The 20,495-nt window shown below is 43.1% G+C and overlaps 1 protein-coding gene across 1 annotated transcript in view; it reads right to left on the bottom strand.

Annotated features, from left to right (window-relative positions):
• Positions 1-20,495, bottom strand: part of PLCG1 (phospholipase C gamma 1) — a 208,036-nt gene that overhangs the window by 124,233 nt on the left and 63,308 nt on the right. Inside the window, exons 3-5 of the mRNA XM_068126684.2 lie at positions 15,625-15,774; positions 7,114-7,207; positions 5,461-5,508 (exon numbers count right to left, since the gene is read on the bottom strand). Coding sequence (XP_067982785.1) covers positions 5,461-5,508; positions 7,114-7,207; positions 15,625-15,774 — 292 coding nt within the window. The remainder of the gene's footprint in view (positions 1-5,460; positions 5,509-7,113; positions 7,208-15,624; positions 15,775-20,495) is intronic.

Here is a 20,495-nt window from a genome sequence, read left to right as displayed (position 1 = left end):
TCTTGCTCTCCCCCAGTTTTATTTCAAATCAAATTCGATAAATCATTTCATTTTTCACAGTCGCTAACATAGTTTTAGACTCGGTTGAAAAAAAACGGGAAGAAAATCCGATGAAAGTTGCCGTTTATAGAACGAAATGAATTCTCAAAGGCCTGTAACTTCAAGGCCATTGAGTCTCTCTCACGCCTTTATCTCCAATCTAACTCACCATATGATTTCATTTTTATCGATGGTTTTACTTTTAGACTCGGTGTCAGCAATAATTGAGAACAATCCACACACGCGGGAAAATGCAGAGATATATTTTTTAAAATAGCGTCATGGTGTATCATACACCGCCCAACATGACACCGCCGGCAATGTGTCGATATATATTAAAAATTCGCTTTTGCTTTTCCGTTATGATATATTACTATTTCGTTTGATGATAGTCGTCACAAAAACGTCAACAATGATGCCGACATATATTTCTTCGTTTTTATTTCATTCAACATATTAGCCGGAAGTAAAATATGTTTCAGGAAATTACCGAGAGATATTTCTTCGTTTTTTTTATTAGTTATGTGCGCATACACTTTAAATAGGTTTATTTGAAATCTTTAATTTTCCACAAACATTCCACACACGCGGGAAAATGCAGAGATATATTTTTTAAAATCGCGTCATGGTGTATCATACACCGCCCAACATGACACCGACGGCAATGTGTCGATATCTATTTTAAATTCGATATATCATTTCATTTTTCACAGTCGCTAACATAGTTTTAGACTCGGTTGAAAAAAAACGAGAAGAAAATCCGATGAAAGTTGCCGTTTATAGAACGAAATGAATTCTCAAATGCCTGTAACTTCAAGGCCATTGAGTCTCTCTCACGCCTTTATCTCCAATCTAACTCACCATATGATTTCATTTTTATCGATGGTTTTAGAGTCGGTGTCAGCAATAATTGAGAACATTCCACACACGCGGGAAAATGCAGATATATTTTTTAAAATCGCGTCATGGTGTATCATACACCGCCTAACATGACACCGACGGCAACGTGTCGATACATATTAAAAATTCGATATATCATTTCATTTTTCACAGTCGCTAACATAGTTTTCGACTCGGTTGAAAAAAAACGGGAAGGAAATCCAATGAAAGTTGCCGTTTATAGAACGAAATGAATTCTCAAACGCCTGTAACTTCAACTTCAAGGCCATTGAGTCTCTCTCACGCCTTTATCTCCAATCTAACTCACCATATGATTTCATTTTTATCGATGGTTTTGGACTCGGTGTCAGCAATAATTGAGAACATTCCACACACGCGGGAAAATGCAGAGATATATTTTTAAAAATCGCGTCATGGTGTATCATACACCGCCCAACATGACACCGACGGCAACGTGTCGATATATATTAAAAATTCGCTTTTGCTTTTCCGTTAAGATATATTACTTTTTCGTTTGATGACAGTCGTCACAAAAACGTCAACAATGATGCCGACATATATTTCTTCGTTTTTATTTAATTCAACATTATTAGCCGGAAGTAAAATGTTTCAGGAAATTACCGAGAGATATTTCTTCGTTTTTTAAAATTAGTTATGTGCGAATACACTTTAAATAGATTTATTTGAAATCTTTAATTTTCCACAATATAATTTACTTGCCATTTATCATTTGATGATTACGAGACAAATTCCTCTTGAGGATCGTGACAATTCATGCGCTGCGTGGAAACTTCTATTTCCAAAATGAATGAGACGATCGATGAAGAACGCAGACTTGAACAGGATGCAGCAAGAAAACGAATGAGACGGGCGAACGAGTCCATCGACGAACGTCAATGCAAACTTGCGGGGTCACCCGTGGGAATCCCACGGGCATGGATGTGTGTGACATTTCGACATATTGAGTTAGATGCTGCACATTCATTTTTACAAAATGGTTACTGGCAAGTCATCAGATCCAGAAATGGTGTAAAAACCACCGTTTAGAGGCCATTTTTCCCCGCAAAGCGGGGGTTGGCCTTTTCGGGGACCGTGGTAGTTGTTGTTTTTTTGTCCCCTTTTTGAAGCAATGTTTTACGGCCGGATGCCCTTCCTGACGCCAACCCTTTTTGCCGCCTTCAACGACAAACAGGGAATTACCAGTGAACTGGTACTCAATTAGCCGACCTCGGAAGGATGACAGGCTGAGTCAACCCCCCTGGCATTAATTCGGCGATCGACCGAGATTCGAACCCAGGATCCTAAGCCGGCACCCTAGCCGCTAGCCCAACACCAGAAATGGTGTCATGAACACAATTTATTTACGCACAAGCACAAAAGCAAGACGGGCCGATTTCCGATTCCGACGGGCCGACGGGCAAGACGGGCCGATTTCCGATTCCGACGGGCCGATTTGGAGCAAGAAAAAGAACGAGACGGGAGAAAAAGGAGAGAAACGAGACGGGGAAAGCCGATTGGAGAGGCGAGTGAGGCGCGATTGGAGAGGAGTGTGAGGCGCGATTGGAGAGGAGTGTGAGGCACTATTGGAGAGGAGTGTGAGGCGTGATTGGAGAGGAGTGTGAGGCACGATTGGAGAGGAGTGATTGGAGGGGAGTGTGAGGCACGATTGGAGAGGAGTGTGAGGCACGATTGGAGAGGAGTGTGAGGCGCGATTGGAGAGGAGTGTGAGGCGCGATTGGAGAGGAGTGTGAGGCGCGATTGGAGAGGCGTGTGAAGGATTGGAGAGGAGAGGAGTGTGAGGGATTGGAGAGGTGAGGGATTGGAAAGGAGAGGGATGTGAGGGTTTGGAGAGGAGAGGAGTGCTAGGTGGAGAGAGGAGAGTGTCAGGTGGAGACAGGAGAGTGTCAGGTGGAGACAGGAGAGTGTCAGGTGGAGAGGAGTGAGGGGTCACATATTATGTGAAATAACTAAATTCACACCATTTCTGGATCTGATGACTTGCCAGTAACCATTTTGTAAAAATGAATGTGCAGCATATAACTCAATATGTCGAAATGTCACACACATCCATGCCCGTGGGATTCCCACGGGTGACCCCGCTAGTTTATTATATTAAAGTCGCCGGATTTCCTCATCCGTCCCTCTGCCTGTCATGCTCTTTTCGCTGGGAAATAATTACAGCATTACATCTAGCGCTCAGCTCAGCCTCTACAGACATCATCCCGACGACTGGCACACAACCCGTCCCATGCTTATCTGTTTCTTTAAAGTTTTCTCTTTATTTACGTTGGACACATGAAGGGGACTATGGTGTTTGTCGTTCTGATGGCAGAAATATTTGTGAGTTGCCCTAGGGACAGCACTTTTTTATGCACGGTTCGTCATCTTGATAAAAGCTCTCCTGGACAGGGTCCGAGTGAGTTCATATGGGGTGATTGTATGGGTGCAAATAGTCACCCTCCTCCTCAGGCATAGGCTTAGGATCCTCAACAGAAGACTCTGAGGATGAGGCAGTAGAACTGGCAACTGAGATGGGACAAAGTTTTGTCCCAAGTCGTATGAAAGGTGAGAATGGTGTATCATGTTTTGATGAAATGAGTCCTTCATGTCGATATTCTTACTAAATCAATGAAAAAAAAGTCTCCAAATCTTCAGTTTACGATAGCGCACACCATTATTTCCATTAACCAAAGTGCCGATATATCGACAGTCTGAAAAATGTAGTATCACGTTGACGATATATATAAATGTAGTATCGCGTTGACGATATATATAAATGTAGTATCGCGTTGACGATATATATAAATGTAGTATCGCGTTGACGATACATATAAATGTAGTATCGCGTTGAAGATATTATTGAGATATTGCCCAGCCCTAATAAAATCCACAAATTGGTATCAAGTGTTTTGTTGAAAAACCCAAGTTCTCATGATATTGATTCGAGAAGTTGAAAGTGAAGACTCTTAAATCATTACACAATTCACACAGTGTCTTGAAAGTTCCAGAGCTGTGATAGTTTCCATGTACACCGACACCTGTGTGTATGCGCGTGTGTGAACTTCAATAAAAAACTCACATATCAAGTTACCTAATATAATAATGTTATTTTGATCTCCCATTCATTATCATATCAAAGGTTATGGGACACAATTTCAATGATAATATCCCAATGGCTCCCCAAACCCTTTCCTTACACCATACAGGTTTGGCGTCCTGCCATTATTTCCTGGTGTTGGGCTAGCGGCTAGGGTGCCGGCTTAGGATCCTAGGATCCTGGGTTCGAATCTCGGTCGATCGCTGAATTAATGCCAGGGGGGTTGACTCAGCCTGTCATCCTTCCGAGGTCGGCTAATTGAGTACCAGTTCACTGGTAATTCCCTGTTTGTCGTTGAAGGTGGCAAAAAGGGTTGGCGTCAGGAAGGGCATCCGGCCGTAAAACATTGCTTCAAAAAGGGGACCAAAAAACAACAACTACCACGGTCCCCGAAAAGGCCAACCCCCACTTTGCGGGGAAAAATGGCCTCTAAACGGTGGTTTTTATACAGGTTTGGCGTGACAAAAACGTCACGTCTGTTTTATTCAACTATTTGTGGCAAGGATCTCTTCCCATATCTGGTAATTTCCTTTGGTTTAATCAATCAAAGACAACACCAGCCATGGTCAATAACTCTCCTCTTGATGAGATTTCCCAAGGATGATTTCTGGACAGTGAGGATGGATGAAATTATTCTGATTGAAGTGCCCATTACCTGACAAGGGATTACCATTCTTCAGTCGAACTTCATTATTGCCTTTCTCTGGGACTCAGTGTTCTGAAACCAGGCACTAAAAGTGGTCCCACAATATGTATACAGTGTCTGTGTTAATATTCACAGGCATTGTTTTTAAATGAAGAAGTTTCAAAACAATGTCACAACCCAAACACCCACAATTTTGTATTCGGGAATGAAAGCACGGAATAGCAGAAAGTGAAAAGTAAGAGCTGAGACTGGACTATTTATCAACAGGAAGTGCTTCTGCAGGTTTCGAATGGAGAATTGTCAAAACAAGGTTTTGTTTGTGCAGCCCAAAAACGTGACTGTCATATGTCCACAACATCACTTCCTGCCCAGCCAGGTGCTTTGTACACATCACTTCCTCTTGCACAAGAACAGACTTCCCGCAACACAGTGTTATCGGATTGCTCAGGTTTCCTGGAAAAAAAAAGTATTTCTGGCTGAGGATAAGAAAACAGCAAAGAGCAAGGAATATATGCTATATGTTAGCTACAAAAAATATTTGAAATATACTTACAATAAAAATGCAATGAACTCAAAACCTCAAAAATGATAAATAAATAAAAAGTAATCGCATCAGGATTCAAAAGTTATTTTCTCCTTTTTGGGCAATTGTCTTTTATTCTAAGGCAATTACAAGGGAAATGAAGAAAGCCAAAGACGTGGCTACACATACAACTTCCAAGGCAATTTCATAATTGCATCCTCAACTCGATGAGCTGCCTTGTAGGCCTCAACTTACCCATTGCACTTGTTCCTGTCTACAGCATAGTACTGTTTACGCAGCCATCTGCACGTGGAGAGGGGAGTCGGATGTGAGTGCATGTTGATCAATGGCAAATGGGAAAGACTAATATAGTTTGACTTTCAAAAAAACAAAATCCACAGTGGAATTTAAAACAATTACATTGCCATTTAAGCCTCATTGTATGTATGTCAATAACTTAGGGAAATAATACCACTGATCAAAGAAAGACAAATTCCAACCCAGAACACATCTTGATGAGTGGTTTGGATTTCTCTGTAATTGACCTGCAGTAATAAATACGTTTGCAAGAACACCTCCCTGCAGTAAAACAAGCAAAAACGTTCTAACTCCGTCTTCCTTCAAATCCTTTGTCTTCCTTTCCACTTCCATTTCCCCAGTCTCCTATTTCACCCCAAACAAATTAGCCCATCCCAAGTCATTTTGAATGGATAATCCACAGTTTTAAAATCAGCCAGACCATTTCATATTAGATCAATTACAGAATGACACAAATACTTCATTCCAGCTCAGATATCCTCCCTAAAGTATGAGAAAATTGAAGCATGGGTTTGCCTGTTCGTGTTGCCATTTTACCCCAGGTTCAAACGGCAAACATCATATGTATTTGCCCAATGTATACTAATGTCCATGGAGTTGATGCAAAAGGACACTGGTGTCTACTAATGCCTTTGTCCTGAATTTGTTATACTAATACACCTGTTCCCTACAGCAGTGGCATGAGGGTCATTCCTCTCTGGGGTATATAGATTACAGTAGATCTGGGGTTGGGCCTCAAGAACATTGGGGGTGTGTTCATTTACCTAGTTTCTTGTAGTGTGCTCACCAGGTGGCTTAAGCATCCGAGCAAGCACTCCATTTAAAACCGCTGAAAAGGAACAGCTGGCTTGGAGAGCACCAGCTCGCTGCTTGGCAACTGAACACACTCTGGGTTTTCTCCCTTTCAGTTTAGTGTTAAACAGCAGGAGCGACTGTTTCCAAAGGTAATCAAACGTGTTTGTGGTTTATAATTATTTTTTTTACTTCTGGGAGGGGCTCCAACGAAAACGGCACTATAAGCTGTTTATACACGTTAACATGGCCTTTGATCAAGGAAGAAAAACCCATGGGGAGACGGGATATTATTATGATTAACATTGTTTTTAAATACCATTAATATGACGCTATTATCTTTAGTGTTTTTATGTTTGTTATTAGAAGGCAGCCTTGGAAAAACACCACGATAAAGCTATCTTAACACGGATATACACCTCAACACGTAACCCCCTTTACGAAGAACCCCCCACCACCTCCCCCTTTGGGGAAGGGTAGAAGTTAAACCGCTACAACCTCCATTGTGTGACCCTTAGTCCCCCTAACAAGTTTTGTTGAGTTTGGATAAGTAACGACTGAATGTATCGCGGTCAAAAATCGTCGTCCCAGACAGACAGACACCAAATTGCATATTTTAGTATGATGTACAGGTTTCTACATGAGCATTAAATCACGATACAAATCCCATATTTGATTCCCAAGCTCTGGCCTGAACATATCTCTTTCTTGCTGTGCTGACTTACCACATGAAGGCAAAAGTAGTAAAACAGCTACAAAGTGTCAAATAAATTCTACAAACGTGCCCTCCAACCTCACCGGTCAATCTGGATGGGTGTGGGAGCTCTGAGGGTGTCTGCAACCAACCAGTTTAACCCAGTCACCCAGATGTTCACATCCTCTTTAGAATCAGCTGCACTTGGGAAGAATAACATATCCCAGCATTACAGGTGGTACGATATGGTGCAACATCATAGACTACAATGAAATTTATAAAAAGTTCAACCTATAGTTCATAATACACCACACGTGCAATGTCAACATTTGCTATACACAAACACAAATGTGTATGTGTGTGTGTGTGTGTGTGTGTGTGTGTGTGTGTGTGTGTGTGTGTGTGTGTGTGTGTGTGTGTGTGTGTGTGTGTGTGTGTGTGTATGAATGAATATATATATATATATATACAGTGCATTCAGAAAGTATTCAGACCCCTTCACTTTTTTCACATTTTGTTATGTTGCAGCCTGATGCTGAAATCGTTTAAATTCATTTTTTCCCTCATCAATCTCCACTCAATACCCCATAATGACAAAGAGAAAACAGGATTTTAGAAAGTTTTGCAAATTTATTAAAAAGAAAAAACTGAAATATCACATTTACATAAGTATACAGACCCTTTGCTATGACACTTGAAATTTAGCTCAGGTGCCTCCCATTTCTCTTGATCATATTTGAGATGTTTCTACACCTTGATTGGAGTCCACCTGTGGTAAATTCAAATGATTGGACATGATTTGGAAAGGCACACACCTGTCTATAAAAGGTCTCACAGTGTGACAATGCATATCAGAGCAAAAACCAAGCCATGAGGTCGAAGGAACTGCCTGCGGAGCTCAGAGACAGGATTGTGTCGAGGCACAGATCTGGGGAAGCCTACAAAAAAATCTCTGCTGCATTGAAGATTCTCAAGAGCACAGTGGCCTCCATAATTCTTAAATGGAAGAAGTTTGGAACAACCAGGACTCTTCCTAGAGCTGGCCGCCTGGCCAAACTGAGCAATCGGGGGAGAAGGGTCTTGGTAAGAGAGGTGACCAAGAACCCGATAGTCACTCTAGCTGAGCTCCAGAGATCCTGTGTGGAGATGGGAGAAACTTCCAGAAGGACAACCATCACTGCAACACTCCACCGATCTGGGCTTTATGGCAGAGTGGCCAGGCGGAAGCCTCTCCTCAGTGAAAGACACATGAAAGCCCGCTTGGAGTTTGCAAAAAAGCAAGTAAAGGACTCTCAGACTGTGAGAAACAAGATTCTGTGGTCTGATGAAACCAAGATTGAACTGTTTGGCTTCCGTCTGGCCACTCTGCCATATAGCCCAGATCGGTGGAGGGTTGTAGTGATGGTTGTCCTTCTGGAAGTTTCTCCCATCTCCACACAGAATCTCTGGAGCTCAGCCAGAGTGACTATCGGGTTCTTGGTCACCTCTCTTACCAAGGCCCTTCTCCCCAGATTGCTCAGTTTGGCCGGGCGGCCAGCTCGAGGAAGAGTCCTGGTTGTTCCAAACTTCTTCCATTTAAGAATTATGGAGGCCACTGTGCTCTTGGGAACCTTCAATGCAGCAGAGATTTTTTTGTAGGCTTCCCCAGATCTGTGCCTCAACACAATCCTGTCTCTGAGCTCTGCAGGCAGTTCCTTCAACCTCATAGCTTGGTTTTTGCTCTGATATGCATTGTCACACTGTGAGACCTTATATAGACAGGTGCGTGCCTTTCCAAATCATGTCCAATCAATTGAATTTACCACAGGTGGACTCCAATCAAGGTGTAGAAACATCTCAAAGATGATCAAGAGAAATGGGAGGCACCTGAGCTAAATTTCAAGTGTCATAGCCAAGGGGCTGAATACTTAGGTAAATGTGATATTTCAGTTTAAAAAAAAAAAAAAATTTGCAAAACTTTCTAAAATCCTGTTTTCTCTTTGTCATTATGGGATATTGAGTGTAGATTGATGAGGGAAAAAATGAATTTAAACGATTTCAGCATCAGGCTGCAACATAACAAAATGTGAAAAAAGTGAAGGGGTCTGAATACTTTCTGAATGCACTGTGTGTATATATGTATATACAGGGATTGACTTTGGCCGCGATTCCGTGATATTCTCGCATAAAGTTGGAAAATATCGCATACAATTTTGTCCAGAGCGATAAAAAAAATCGCATAGAGCGTGTCAGTTGTCGCGGTATAGTTTTCAGGCGAAACAGTTTCAAATCGTGTACTTACTACTGCTTTTGTCAGGTCTGGAAGTTGTCAAAGACGAAGCTATTCTAAACTGTAAACAGACCATAGCCATTTTAATTTCGCTTTCACTCTTCACGGTAGCCGTGACAATGTTTTGCGGCATTAAACGACGGCTTTTCGGCAACCACGTGTTCGCTGTCTGCAGTAGTTTCTGGATTACGCTTTTCCCGAAAATGCCGCCGAAAAAGAGACCTCCGCAACCACAGCCTGATGGGCAAAGTATAAAACGATTCTTTATAGGTACCAGCAGTAGTTCTAACACTGAGGACAACCAGCATGATCCAGCTAGTGACCGTGTGCACTGTGCAGGGCGAAAGCGGGACCCGTGGCCAGGGCCGCCACAGTGCAGACAGCTACTTCCGGCAAAACTTTAATGACGTTTCAAGACAGCTGGGTCCTTAAATTCGGAGACTGGCTGAAATTATGATGCCGATCAGAACAAAATGTATTGTTCACTGTGTAGATCTGAGAAGTTAGTCAACAGTCTAAGTCAAGGTACAAATAATTTCAAAACGACTACAATAACCCGACATATATCGTCATCTGGAAACTGGTCAATGTCGATGATGATGATGATGTCGATGATGATGTCGATGATGATGATGATGTCGTCGATGATGATGATGATGTCGATGATGATGATGATGATGTCGATGATGATGATGATGATGATGACGTCGATGATGATGACGTCGATGATGACGATGATGATGATGTCGATGTCGATGTCGATGATGATGTCGATGTCGATGTCGATGTCATCGATGTCGTCGATGTCGATGTCATCGATGTCGTCGAAGTCGATATCACCGATGTCGATGTCGATGATGTCGATGTCGATGTCGTCGACGATTATGATTTACTGTCTAAGGTTAAGAACATTGTTTCTTGTCTTATGATAACAATCTATCTTCAGGGAGGCGGACATTGTCATGTGATCAAACAACATGACTTTTGATGTTTTCAATCAGTATTATTAAATGTGATCAAATGTGCTAATTCATGGCAATTTATGTGTGAAACTTATCTGTGGCATGGTTAATCGTTTACGCAATAAAAGCCACAGAGAGTGAGATCGTCTATTTGAATACAGAAAGAAACACACAAGTCTTTGTTTTCTTGACCATATTTATTTTTAATTAATACCCCGAGAATAATGAGATTTGACGAGCGCGAGTACAATTTTATCTCAAAACAATTTTGTATAATCCCATCGTGTTTGGAAAAAATCTCATCGATTGTACACAGGGAGATTTTCTCCCATTGCTAAAATCCTCCAGGATAATCCCTGCATATATAATTATATATATATATATATCAGAATATAATTTCAGTTCTCCAACGTAATGAGTGCACACTGTGACGTCACCGTCACGTAGGTATGCCTTGCCTGCCAAGCTCCAGAAAAGCCATCTGACAGTGCGTAATTTAGATCTTGTTCAGATACTATCACAAGTGCACACAAAACTCACAGTTATGGACCTGGTTTCACTCTTATTGGGGCTTCATCAGGGTAACGCAGTGAGTCCTGCATACACTTGTGAATCTGAAAACCTTTCGGTTATAAACCAGTCATTATGCGACTCCATACTATCATTGGTGAACCGCCATTAAGGTATCCCATCCAGCTATCGCTGTACCTTAATGGGAGCGATAAGCACCGCCTACCACACGGTGCATTACCTCTGGTATCCACTCATTATATGGGGTTGCCTGGATGTGTGTATGCATGTAAGTTGTTTTTGCCTGCTATCCCCACACGTGGGTGAGCCTCAGGAGCTGGACCGGAGACCTACCAGGTATCAAAGTATCCACCTCCGCAAGTGTGTGTGTATGCGTGTGTGTGTGTGTGTGTGTGTGTGTGTGTGTGTGTAGAATATGCGTAATATGTCGCAAACAATATGTGCCTTCACAATATACTACTGCACAGCATGTCACGCATAATATGTGTTTAATATGCACATGTGTGCATACAATACACAACATAATGTCACACACTATATGTGTATAAACCATAATCGTGCATGTGTACGTGTAAATCACGACCCATGTATGTGTGTGTGCGTGTGTGTGCGTGTGTGTGCGTGTGTGTGCATGTGTCACCGCCACCGGTCCTCATCTCCACCTGCAAGTCCCCAAGACCAAATGGAGCCCCCCCCCGGTCCTGAAGCATCCATCCCCACCCCAGAGAGGAACCACTAGTCATGTCTCCTCATCCATGCCCCACCTTCCCTTTGCCATATTTGAAGCGGCCTCCAGGGTACGGTATCTTCCCTATCGATCCCATTCATCCCGATCTCATCCTTCAAAGCTGCCATATTCGGCACTGTACTCGATCTCACAAAGCTCAGTTCCCAAAGCTGCCGTGCACTTATAAGCCACCTCATCGAACGGTATGGTACCAGGCACCTCAAGCGCATCTCGGTCACCCACATCCTCAGCGGAGGGAGCCCTGCAAGTGTGTGTGTGTGTGTGTGTGTGTGTGTGTGTGTGTGTGTGTGTATGTGTGTACACATACATGAGTGTGTGTGTACACATACATGAGTGTGTGCACGTATATGTGTGTGTAAATGTGTGCCTTTGTAAGTTGTTGTTGGCTGCTATCTCCACACATGGGTGGGTTTCAGGAGATGCAATGGCGACCTGCCAGGTCTCAAAGTATCCCTTTCCATTGAATACCTTGTGTAGCTTTTCATGGTTGCTTTATGCAGCTTTCTTAAGCAAGAATACCACAAGAGGAATTAATTTATTTGAAAATCTAAGCCACCTGGGGTAATTAATTAGGTGAGAGCTGATTGGTTATTCCCTCCAATTATGGGTGATAGGTCTTGCTTTCATATTTATATCTAAATTGATATATGAGGGAAAATTATGTGCCACAGGCTTTCACGAGCATTTCGGCACAGGTGATTGGCACAGGCTTTCTAAAGCGCACACCCAATTAATATAAACTAATCAATTGCTATAAAAATAGCCATGAGGCCAAACAAAAACGCGATTTGTGCTCAGGTGCTGATGGTTACAAGTTTTTTTTTGTATTTTTTTTTGTATACAACTTCGAGGCTCGTGTAAGGGCTAACATTGATCACAAAAAGACAAACTGACACATAAAACATATGATAAAGGGAGCGGGAGACAAGATGGAGAGCAGGGACATCGGGAGATCTGTGGGAGGGAGAGGGCTTGGGGGAAGGAGGAATGGGAAGGGAGGGGGGGGGGGAGGGAGGAGGTGGGAGAGGTAAAAAAACACATGGACACTGCTAGGACTTCCAGGAAAGAAGTCGGTATTTCAAAAATCTGGGTGAATTAACGGGGGGAGAAAAGATCAAGGTTTTGGATGGGGGGAGATAAGAGATGGTGGTGAACAGTTGTTTTAAAGACCCGGAGGGAGGAGTGGGATTGAAGAGAGTGAGGGAGTTTGTTCCAGAGGCGGGAGAAAAGGGGAATGAAAGATTGAAGGTGAGCAGAGAGCCTAGATTTTGGCAGTTTAACCATAAGAGGGTTGCTGGCAGATCTTGTGCGACCTGTAGGAATATTTGGGTGACAGAGCACAGAGAGAGCTGGGGGAGCAAGGCCGGAACGTCAGTAGAAGACAGAAAGACCACCAACCTGCCTGCGGTGAGAGAGAGAGAAAGGCCCTCGGAGTTAGCTTCATCTCGGGAGATTCCAATGATTCTGAAAGCTTTGGTTTCAACAGCGTGAAGCTGAGCTAGGTGTCAGGCAGGAGCACCAACCCAGAGGGGAGACCAGTATTCCATTGAGCTGCGGATGAAAGCCTTGTATGTGGTGAGGAGCTCAGGTGTGCCAAGGAAGGACTTCGCACGATGGAGGATGCCCAGTCGCCGACTGGCATTGGAGGCCAGCTTGGAAATGTGGTTTTCCCAGGAAAGTTCATGGCAGATTGTGAGACCCAAGAGATTGAGTGACAGAACTTATTGGAGAGGATTGTTGAGAAAGTAGATGGGAGGGTTGTCCAGTCGGTCTTTTCGGAGAGACATAGTGAGAGTATGAGATTTGTCAGGATTGAAAGACATGTTCCACTTGTTTGACCAGTCTGTGATTTTGTCCAGGTCTGCAGAGAGTGAGGAGGGTGTCGACTGCCAATCTGAGGGATGAGGTATGGAGCAGCGGCAGAAAGTGGAGTCATCAGCAAAGAGATAAAGAGAATTTTCCAGAGAGTCGGAGAGATCATTGATGAAGACCAGAAAAAGCACAGGGCCCAGAACACTGCCTTGGGGAACTCCAGTCTGAACAGGAAGTGGAGATGAGAGAAACCCATTCAGGGCCACACGTTGACTACGACCAGAGAGGAGGTCCGTAAGCCATGCGTGGAGATTTCCATGGATATCATAGGAGAGTTTGGTGAGCAGAGCGGGGTGCCAGACCGTATCTAAGGCGTGATTTCCTGTTTGGCATTAAGGACCTCCATCCATTGTTGAGACAGCAGAAGCAGCATGTCCAGAGTAGAATGACCTGGTCTGAAACCAAATTGATAATCCGAGATAAAGCCATTGGAGAAGAGGAAGGATTTGATGTCAGAAGCGATGATTGATTCCATGACCTTGCTGATTATTGGGAGCAGGCTGATTGGTCTGTCGTTGCAAGGATCTGTTTTTGCACCTTTTTTGTTTAAAGCTGTGATGTTGGCTGATTTCCAAGCAGATAGCAGATGACAGTTGGGTTTGACTGGGAAAGGTGGGTACAGAGAGAGATGGGTTCGGGACACAATATTTTGAGGCAAACACAAAGTTGAGGCATTCGGCTTTTTCATGTGCGGTGTCAGCTGTGTAGCCGTTTGAGGTAAGGGAGGGGATGGAAGGGGAACAAACACCAGAAACAGATTTTACCAGACACCACCAGGATTTGGAGGAGGGAGAAAGGTTTGAGAGTTCAGCCTTGAGAGTGGAGAGATATTGTTTCCTGGCTCTCCTGAGGGTAGACACACACTTGTTCCGAGCTTTGTGAAAGGACGAAACCTACTGTACCTAGTTCCTGGTACATCTTGAACGTCATACTTTGCACTGTTCTAGGTGTAGCCGAGTACAGCAAAGCCTTTTAAGTCATGTACAGTATTTAAGGGATGTAAACACCTCTCTTCAATTTGTTGGTGATATACCGATATTTTTGTGGATATACCGATTGTTTTTTCACATCACACAACTGTGCTCTGTCCCCCCAATATTCCTTCAGGTCGCACAAGATCTGCCTGCAACCCTCTTATGGTTAAACTGCCAAAGTCTAGGCTCTCTGCTCACCTTCACTCTTTCATTTCCCTTTTCACCCGCCTCTGGAACAAACTCCCCCACTCCCTTCAATCCCACTCCTCCCTCCAGGTCTTTAAAACAGCTGTTCACCACCATCCCCATCGAAAACCTTGATCTTTTCTACCCCCGGTAATTCACCCCAGAGTCCTTGCAGTGTTCATATGTTTTATTCCTCTCCCACCTCCCCCCAAGTCCTCCCGATGTCCCTGCTCTCAAATGTTGTGTTTGTGTCCTTCCTCCTCTCTCCCCATCTTGTCTGCCGCTCCCCTTGTTTTTTGTGTTTTGTGTGTCGGTTTGTCTTTTTGTGTGATTAATGTTAGCTCTTTCACGAGCCTCGATCTTGTATACAAAAAACAAACAAACAAAAAAAAATCCATTTTTTTCGCTCCACCGTTGTAATCAAATTTCCAATACCGGTATATTGATATGAAAAATTATTCCGATATAATTGGTATATCGATACATCGCCGGACCCTTTTGTTTCATGAAGTGAAGTACGCACGATTCGTGTGCTGGCTCAATGCTGTTCATGGCACGCAATAAATAGATACCGTGTACCAAGTAGGGACCTCATAGGGTGGCAGTGATGGGAATGCTTGTACCGATATTACGAGTGTACATGCTCGTGAGAAAAAACGTTTGGTCTGGAGTCCTGTCAGTTGTGAAGCTTTGAAGGTGTTTGAATAAAAATTACATTTTGCATATATTTTGCATATTAAACACACTATAACATTAGATTGGGCATTGAAACCATTCAGCATGACCATTTAACGACACCGAAATAATGAGTGTGGAAGTTCAACCGAATGCCATGAATGCAATGGGCCTAAATATCAATTTCACTTTGAAATATCCAGTCAACGATGCTCACAGCCAAAAAAAAAAGAAAAAAAAAGCTTTAGGTTCTCCCCATAAATCTTTTTTAAGGTATCAAATTGAAAACGAAATCAAGTGGACACATTATTATGATTTGTGTCATTCAAGATGGCTTCTAGTTGGTTCTGGGATCAACAAAACGACAATCCCCATAACACAAGACACTTATTTCTCACCGACGATGCTCAGAGTGCGCAGGCGGAATTCACAGCCGTAGAGGATGACAAAGCAAAGTGCAGGGTCGAGTCGGCGTGCCTCCTCGGGGCAGCGCTCAAAGTCACGGGCACTGCGCCCAAGGCGAACCTCTCGGATCTCACGAATGTCCACTAGCAACAGAATGACAAAAACAACAAGAAACGCCAGTCATCCTCCTGTGCTTGGATCCTCATTTGCTGTCTGTCTCGCCAATACAATCATCCAGATAATTCAGGTGATAAAACAAGCAGTATCAGTATAAAAGTAAAGTTGCAGAGTAGGAATAAAACACAGGAAAAGGAAGTTAACATATCAAAGCTTTGCCACATCCACACTCTCGTAAATCAGCAAAACGTACACAAACTATCAATTCTTCACAACAAGGTTGTTATTTTTAAGCAAAAGGACAACATGATACTGGCTAAACAAAAAAAGAAAAATAATGCAATGCAGAAAGAGTGTGCGAATGCAAAACGCAAACATTTTACACAGTGTTGGTTCTGCCAAAGCAGTCTCCTGGCAAGGGTTACAATCCAGGATGGGTCACCATCCTATGCATGATACTCAAATGAGGGAGCAGGAATTTGTAATTTGTTCAGGTTGCCAGTGATAACTTTCTTCCTTTTCATGAAAGATACAGTGAGATCTTTAAAATCCTCCAACTAATGTAAGCAGATGCATCCTGTGGCTTAACGTCCAATGATTGACGGTGGATGGCAGATTGGCAGAAGGCACACACATTAGATGAATCGCCCTGCCTTTGAAACACCAGAGTGACAGTTTATAGCAGGGTCGAGGATCGAACCCAGGCTAGACAGCTTACAGTTGAGTGCACACACATTGAGGTTATCCTGCTAGCACAAGGCAAACGACCCAACATAGATATAGCCATTGTTCACTTGTCCTGGCCACCAACACCCTGTTTTTAAACTACATTTCTCATCTTTCGTGCTAAAATAAAAAACTGTACTGACGTAGTATGCAAACACACATATTGCAAATACATTTATGACTAGAATGGCACTCAGCAGAGTGCATACCTCCGCCAGGCTGAACAGTTTACGTTTTGTATCCCACTGACAGACCAGATCTGGATCAGGACCTGAAACAAAATTGAATCAGCTTGTTATTGTCACCCACCCAACTCATTCACCAAGTTTCATGCGAATCCATCCACAACATTTCGAAATATCATACTTCATATCGTTTTTGGCCTCATCTCTCAATGGTAAAGAATCACTTACGAAAATTAAATAATTATCGTATCCGGATCCGGATTCGAATCTTTACCAAAATCTATATATATACAGGCTTGGCATTTAATATGGAATATATATATTTTCTTGACTTGGGTTTACTTTCTTAACTCAGTATATCAATCTGGTGAGTTTCTTTTACACTTTGGTGATTTATTTGTCAAAAGAACCATGTCACTGATTGTCTGTCGCAGCAAGAAGTCAACAACAGGATTATATCACAGGTGGCGTGGCAAAATGTACGGACAGGTGCATTTGATGATTGGCTTCACAGTCGGGTATACAAGGGTTGTTGCGTTCTGTATTAGTGGAAAACAACTGCTGCACGTCTCCAAAAGTTATTGCCGCTTCCTCTGGAGATGGTCCGTCAACTCGACAATGCTGTTCGTCATGGAGTGGTGGCTTTACGAAATTACGGCATGAAACAGCGTGCTATTGCTCGGCAGTATGGCATCACTCAAGTTCAGGTGTCAAAGATCCTGAAACGAAATGCTCAGAGGGGTGTCCCTACTCCAATACCAAGGCCAGGACGTCCACGCAGAACCTCAAGGAGAGATGATCGCCAGCTGCACCGGTTAGTCCGCAATGGCCGTACCAAGTCAGCTAATCGGCTTAGGGCTGAGTGGCAGCAACTAACAAATGTGCCTGTATCCAGAAGGCTAGTCAACCAACGACTTGTTCAAGCAGGCTATCGTGCCAGGCATCCCCTGAGAAAGCCGCGCCTGACCAGACAACACCGCCAGCGCCGATTGCAGTGGGCCACAGAGCACCGTCAATGGCAGCCAGGACACTGGAATCACGTGATCTTCAGTGACGAGTCTAGATTTCTGGTCTATCGTCAAGATGGCCACGTCCGAGTGCGCAGACAAGTGCATGAAGCCTACAACCAAGATTGTATAGTGCCAAGAGTCCAAGCTGGAGGTGGTGGGGTGACCGTTTGGGCTGCTTCTCAAGCAGGGGGCAAAACTGACGTGGTTGTTCTGAATGGAAACCTGAACCAGTTCAAGTACAGGGCCATTCTGGAAGAAACATTGCTTCCACTTGCTTGTGCAGCCTTTCAAGGAAACTTTGTCTTCCAAGATGACAATGCACGGCCTCATCGTGCTCGCATGATCCAACACTTTCTTGCTGACCGTGGTGTAGAGCATGTGGAGTGGCCTGCCATGTCCCCGGATATTAATCCGATAGAGAACTTGTGGGCAGAATTAACGCGTCAAATCGACCACTTGGACCAGCAGCCGACCTCTTTGTGTGAATTGCAACAGGCTATTGTCACTGCATGGCAAGCGATTCCTGTCCAAACCTTGGCAAATCTCGTGAACAGCATGCCTCAACGTGTACGTGCTCTCCTGAATGCTCGTGGGGGTTACACGAAGTACTGAACTGTAATTTTACTGTCCGTAATCCCAGTCGTAATTTAACTTTCGTTTTTGTTAAAAAAAAATTTGGCTAATGTGCAAAATAAAGAGATACTTCTGGAAAACGTACAGAAGTTTAACACAGTACTGTCCATGAATTGAGTTCGATATCAGTTTACATCACTTTCAAGGATCAATTTATTTGTTTCGAAATGTCAAATGTGGTTTTTGTTTCTTTTAAAGGTCACATTAACAAAATCTAGAATAATTTCAACATAATTCCAATGAACTTTTGGTTCGAAGACATCTTGAAAAGTACGTTCACCTCCACAAAAAAAATATTCCATATTAAATGCCAAGTCTGTATATAAACGCGAGTTGTCTGTGTGTGTCCAGTTTTTGTGTGTCCGCGTTTTATTCAGAGATGGCTGAACGGATCTTCACCAAACGTTCAGAGGTTCATCAGTGAGTGCTTGGGAGTGTTTTAGGCAAAAACAAAAGAAGTAAAACTGAAAAAAAACAGTTCGTTTTTTGGGGGTTGGGGAGGGGGGAGGGGGGGAAATAAAAAATAAAAAAATAAAATCGCTCGATAGTGCCGATGCCTTTATCCGCATAAATAAATACAAAACAATTACCAGACATTTGAATACAAATAAATCAAACAATTCCGGAAGTGTACGAATTTGGTAGTACGGCTTCTTCTTCTTCCTGTCGGCACAACACTTAACTCAGAAACGTGAGCCACATTCACTCAGATACGTGAGCCACATTCACTCAGAAACGTAAGCCACTCCCCTTCCTCTCCTGCCTCCCCCCAACCCTCCCCTTCCTCCCAATGGTGGTGAAGAATCACTAAAAAATATTTATTGAATCTGGATTCAGCTTTTCACCAAAATCGAACCTATTCTTTCTTGTCACACACCCAACCTGTACACCAAGTTACGTCCAAATCCGCCCACACCTTTTTGAGATATCGTACAATGTATCATTTTTGGCCCTATCTCTGAATGGTGAAGAATCACTTAAACAACACCGAAAACGCAATGTGGTGGTCGGGGGATAGCTTGGGTACAACAACACTGCAGCTGGGCTTTGATCTGCTGAGTGGAACATCTGTTGTCGCCCTGTTATCACCAGATCCTAAGCTCTGATTGGTGGACGTTTGTGCGGGATATACATCCACCAGACGGACAGACAAACGATGTTCCAGATGGCATTGCCTTACGGGCTACGCCATAAAAATAGCTGCCGAACCACGTGACCGATGACGTCATAAAATAATTTTCTTGCCCAATTTATCTCTGCATCATACTCAATAAATTTCATACCGATTGGATCAAGCATTCTACTTGGCGATTTATGATGTCATAACAAAGGCCTATGACATCATTACCATATGTTATTCCCGATGGGGAGTACTTTATAATGAGCCACCTTTCAATGTTTTCCATGGAACAGTTTCAGAGAAATAGAGGTGCCATTTTTTTTCGATTTTTCCAAGATGGTGCCTTGTACCACATATGACGTCATAATTATCATTAAAAAAAATTCCACAGGAGGAGGTGCTCCTATGGTGAAAATGTAGTAATCGGATCACCGTCACACACACACACACACACACACACACACACACACACACACACACACACACACACACACACACACACACACACACACACACACACACACACACACACACACACACACACACACACACACACACACACACACACACACACACACTTTTCCACCAAATTCTGTCCAAATCCATCCACAACCTTTTGGGATATCCTACTCACTCACAGTAAAGCAGACAAACAGGTGAAACCATAACCTCCAACCACCCTAGGTGGCGAAGGTGAAATTAAAAATAGTAAAAAGGAGGATTTCTATCTCCATTATAAAAATTATAATGATTCACTCAAGTAAAAATAGCTATAATTATCACTAGTTGGGAGAAGATAACAAAGATTATAATAATACGAGTTCCCTTACAAGGAACTTTTGACACAGCAGGCCATTAGGCGCATCAAAGTCTGCACTATTATTACAAACCTATGGTTGTTTGTCCGTGCTCTATCCTTTCAAATAAGGAAGCAACGCGTATCGTTTTAAAATCTTTGGGATGACTCTGCCGGAATCAAACCGCGGACCTCCCAGTTTCAGAGTGGACGCTCTAACCATGACACCACCGAGGCTGGTGAACCTCTTCCATACCTCCTTTTCAATAAAGGGCAA

This window comes from Myxine glutinosa, chromosome 10 (assembly GCF_964187855.1).
Source record: "Myxine glutinosa chromosome 10, kmMyxGlut1.1, whole genome shotgun sequence".
Classification (NCBI taxonomy): domain Eukaryota; kingdom Metazoa; phylum Chordata; class Myxini; order Myxiniformes; family Myxinidae; genus Myxine; species Myxine glutinosa.
The sequence above is the reverse complement of the archived record's forward strand: the minus strand, read 5'-3'. Positions and strand labels throughout refer to the sequence as shown.